This window comes from Elaeis guineensis, chromosome 5 (genome assembly GCF_000442705.2).
Source record: "Elaeis guineensis isolate ETL-2024a chromosome 5, EG11, whole genome shotgun sequence".
NCBI lineage: Eukaryota > Viridiplantae > Streptophyta > Magnoliopsida > Arecales > Arecaceae > Elaeis > Elaeis guineensis.
Genome location: NC_025997.2, coordinates 121134587 through 121139044, shown reverse-complemented (window position 1 = coordinate 121139044; position 4458 = coordinate 121134587). Strand labels below are relative to the sequence as shown.

Here is a 4458-nt window from a genome sequence, read left to right as displayed (position 1 = left end):
AAATGATATGGAAGTTTCAAAGGCCCACATGTACTTAAGCACATCGATCAATGTGGGAATAGCTTACATCCAATATAACAAACTGCAATAAATAGAGCCTCAACTTTGTGTTTCCAATCCTAAACACTTCAATTTGATACCTTAGAGTCTCTGTTGTTTGACAGAAAGCCTTCCCCGTATCATATCAAAAGATGGCCTAGGAAGGAAATTCTTCAGTAAGCTCTATTCTGAAAATGGATAAAAGGCGGTATAATTGTCTGCAGAATATAGAGAAATGTTAGCTAACCTATGTATTGGTTCTCCAATAGAGAAGTCCAGAAAGAAGAATCAGACTCTGAGAATGATGAATGAACCTTCTGCTTCACATTCCAATGTTTCTGCAGGTCATCTGATCAAGTCACTACTAATTATTTCGAACGAACCAAGAAGAATCATGTTTATTTATCAGTGAGCCTCCCGTATCGGTATAATTGAAAGAAGAATCATATATCAAGTCACTATCAAAACCACTGGGCGGGTTATCGAATGCTGGTTCCGAAGTATTAGTCCGAACATGAAAGTTCTGAGGAGGCTGCACTCCTCTGCTGGTTTCTTCAAACATTCTTCTTGCCATTCCGATGCCCCGGCCAGCATAGTTTCCATAAGGAAGCTTCGGATCGATTGTAGTTTGCTGCAGAAGAGGGTATGGAATCAGATGAGTCGGTTGCTGAAGACAATTTTGTCCCACACAAGGCATCGATAGAAGACTATTTGGACCGGCATTTGGTGTAGGCAGGGGGGCATTTTGATTCAAAGCTGGTTGCCGAAAACAATTTGGTTCCACCCCAGGCACCCGCAGAAGACCCTTTGCACCAACATTTGGCACCTGCATGAGGTCACTTGGATTCAAACCTGTTTGCGGATGACAAGGCATTGGCAGAAGACAATTCGTACCAACATTTGTTCCACACCTTTGTTCCACACCAGCATGCACCAGTAGAAAACAATTTGTACCAACATTTGGTGTCTGCATTGAGGTATTCAGACTCGCAACCGGCTGTGGTACGGGATCGGGGCCTTCCGTCGGTTCCTCCTGGAGAGAATTCTGATCCACAGCCAGGGTCTGATCTGCAAACAAAGCTGGCTGAAGAGGATTATCCCATGCAGAACTTCTCTTACTTTGTTTCTGCTGCTGCTCATTGTTGTTATCCAGAGGCAAACCTCTTCGGCCCTCCTCGGCATCGACCCTCTCAGCAAGTTTGCAATCTACTATATCATTAGAATCAACCTCAATCTCAACATCATATTTATCATCACTGCTGCTAGAAGAGGCAGCCCTACTCAGGCTCAGAAACCCCTGAGGAGCATCAGGGTGGTGCTCCATGTACAACTGCATCTCTTGATGAAGCACAGAATACCAAATTGTTCTCTCCTTTGCGGACATTTTGCCTCGGAGACATCTAGACCTCTGCACTGTCTTCTGAACCTGATCAAAATTCGGGGAGATGTTTCTGATAACTGCAATAAGGACACCGGCCTTCCAGGCTTTTTTGAGATCATGCGGCTTCCTATACGGCAATGGCCCTTGATCAGCAGACAATCCTAGATCCTGCCACCAGCCCTCCTCCATGGTCGGCCACCAGGGCGGCGGAACGCGCCGGTCCAATGGGAACCTCCTCTGAGGAGGCTGGCATTGCTGCATCAATGCAGACAGCATGGAGCCCAGTGTTGAATCCTGGAACCCCATCAGCTGCTGCGGACTTGAGACCGAGGCATTCATCGCAGATAATGGAATGCTGTTCTCGAGCTGGAATCTCTCCACGGCAGTAGGGCCATTATGATCGAATCGCACCTTCTCCTTCCACCAGCCCCTCAGATTATCGGATGCGCCGCTCACGGGCTTTCCCTTCTCGGGGATGATGCCATACACGAAGCCCCGGGCACCGCCCATGTCCATGAGCATGAGCATGTAGTCCAAGACCTTATCCTGGGCTCGAGACATTTGTTTTCTCCGGGCTTGTTCCGAAGGCCTTCCTTTCGTCTTTGTAGCTGGATGCTGCCCATGCTTCTTTCGCCACCTTTCTATCCGCATGCTCGCGTGGCGTATCCGTGCCTCAAGCTCCTCTATGGTAATATCTTCATCATCATTGGTATCTTCATCATCGGTATCTATAGCATAAAATATAGCAGGAGGATACTTTGGTGGATCCTCCATGAGATCTCCAGCGCCTTTAGATGGACCAGCCTGGTCTCGAGAGGTGGTCGAGCCACAAGCTACATTCTGACAAATCAAAGGATATGTATTTGGCCGGAGTATTTCAGAGTACCCAGCATTTTCTGATGCATGCCCTTCCATCAGGATTATCCACAGAATTTAGAAGAACTGGAAATGAAATGCTTCCTGCAATGTATAAAAAAAGAAGCTTTTTTTGCACCATGTTTCCATAGAGAGTTGATAAGTGTCGGTTCATATGTAGACGCATGCATCAAAAAAAAAAGAAGCCAAAATGGAGGAGGAAACATCAAAGACATTCATTGATAAAATATTTTTTTTCTATGACTTCGAAGACAGATTTTAAGCATATGTAAAAGATAATCATGCAATACTTTCATGCATAATAGAATATAGCTTTTGATGATGCATATATTTGTAACCGTTTTGATATAATTAAATGTGAAAAAACTTGTATTTTTACCCCTGGTTTTAAGTAGAAAGTAAATAATTTTCTAAAATTAAATGATCCACATAAATGAGCTGCAGGCAAATCGGGTGCCCTATTTTAATAATCGACAGAGATAGAGTTTGACTCTTATTATTATTATTATTTTTTTTTTAATAAAGTTTCTTTTTGAGGGGTTGGGAGAGATAGGCTAGCAATGCTTGTGACTTTACTGCCAATTAGAACTTTATGGCAGGTGTAACATGCACTATAGGATATTGGTGCGGTGAAAGAGAAAAAAAAGGGGAAAAGAAACCTGCAACCTTTATTTTGCACCATTATAAAAGCAGAAATCATTTCATGTCTGCAAATGATTAAATCGATCAGATGAACTTATTTTGGCATATCATGGAACTTAAAAAGAAAAAAAAAATTCACAACTATCAAAAAGATTTAAGTAATTCTCTTAGTCTCGAAGGATCACATCTTTCATAACTAATGAATTGGGAGCTACAAATCAATAACAGCATGCAGGCCAGAGTATATGAACTATAAAGTGATTTATTCTCCACATCCAAGGGTTTTAAAGAAGTGTTAGAAGCATTATAAGTAATCTTAGACCAGCTAGTAGGGTTGAGACCGACTTGAATATCAATATATTTATATCCATATTTGTTTTATCTGATGGATACAAATACGAATACTAATATTATTCGGATGCAAAAATTTATATCTATATTTATTTTAAACAGATAAGGATACAATTCGAATACTAAAAATATGAATATAATTATGGATATAAGTTGGATAATTAAACTTTATAACTATAAAAATAAAGATATTACTAAGATAGTATATTTATATGGCTGTATATTTTTATTAAAAATTAATAAATATAATATAAAATTATATAGAATTACAGATAGATTCAGATATTTAGATATATATGGATCGGATAGTTGTCTATCTATATTTATATCTATTTTTTTTGATAAATATGGATACAGATATAGATATTAGTCGGATCTTCAAATTTTTGTCTATATCTATATTAAGATGAATATGAAAATAACTCTGGATGGATATATTCATATCACTTTCATCCTTGCCAGCTCACTTAGTCTAACAAGATTTCTCTTCTATCCTTTTTTTTTTATATATAAAAAGAAAATAAAGTAGAGATCTGCACCTTTATGCCAAGCACGAAAAAAATAGAACAATCACGACTAGACATTCAAACATATGGAAATGAGAATAAGAAAATCACTAAAAAATGAAATACAATTGTAAAATACAAAACATAAAGAAAACAAAGACAAGAGAAGAGCTTCTATTCTCAATTAAAAAATAAAACTAAGATTCTATGTGAACATATTTCACACTGAAGGTATGATGTTGACGTCAGAAGCAACTTTAATTGAAAAATATATCAAAAGCAGCAAATGATGGTCAATTTAAATGAGGGGAAATTGTCCATGTTTGCTTCCAAGCAAGCAGATATTGTTATATGAGACATGACTCCCTCTCTCTCTCTCTCTGATATAAAGGGAGGCAAAAACCACCCAAGACAACATAGATGAAGGATAGAAAATTAGAGAAAAGAAAAGATCACTTGTACTTTGGCTCCTGATTAATGCATAAAGCAAACCACTAGTTGGTGAAACAAAAGCAAAAAAATAGAAGAAAAAAAAATCATAAGATGTTCTAGCAATGGAAAATATCAGATGATATTGTATTACATAAAAAAAAAAAAAAAAAAAATCAGATGATATTGAATAAAACCAACTTTTAAAATAAATAATTAAAAGGCCTTTGCTGT

General features: G+C 38.3%; 1 protein-coding gene across 1 annotated transcript; it reads right to left on the bottom strand.

Annotated features, from left to right (window-relative positions):
- Window positions 1-403: 403 nt before the first annotated feature.
- LOC105046219 (uncharacterized) lies at window positions 404-2194 on the bottom strand. The gene has a single exon (XM_010924731.4). The coding sequence runs from the start codon at window positions 2192-2194 to the stop codon at window positions 404-406; it is 1791 nt and encodes a 596-aa protein (XP_010923033.3).
- Between the last annotated feature and the right edge of the window lie 2264 nt (window positions 2195-4458).

Excerpts from the sequence above, each read along its gene's own strand:
- LOC105046219 (XM_010924731.4), bottom strand. The coding sequence starts at position 2,194 with ATGGAGGATCCACCAAAGTATCCTCCTGCTATATTTTATGCTATAGAT.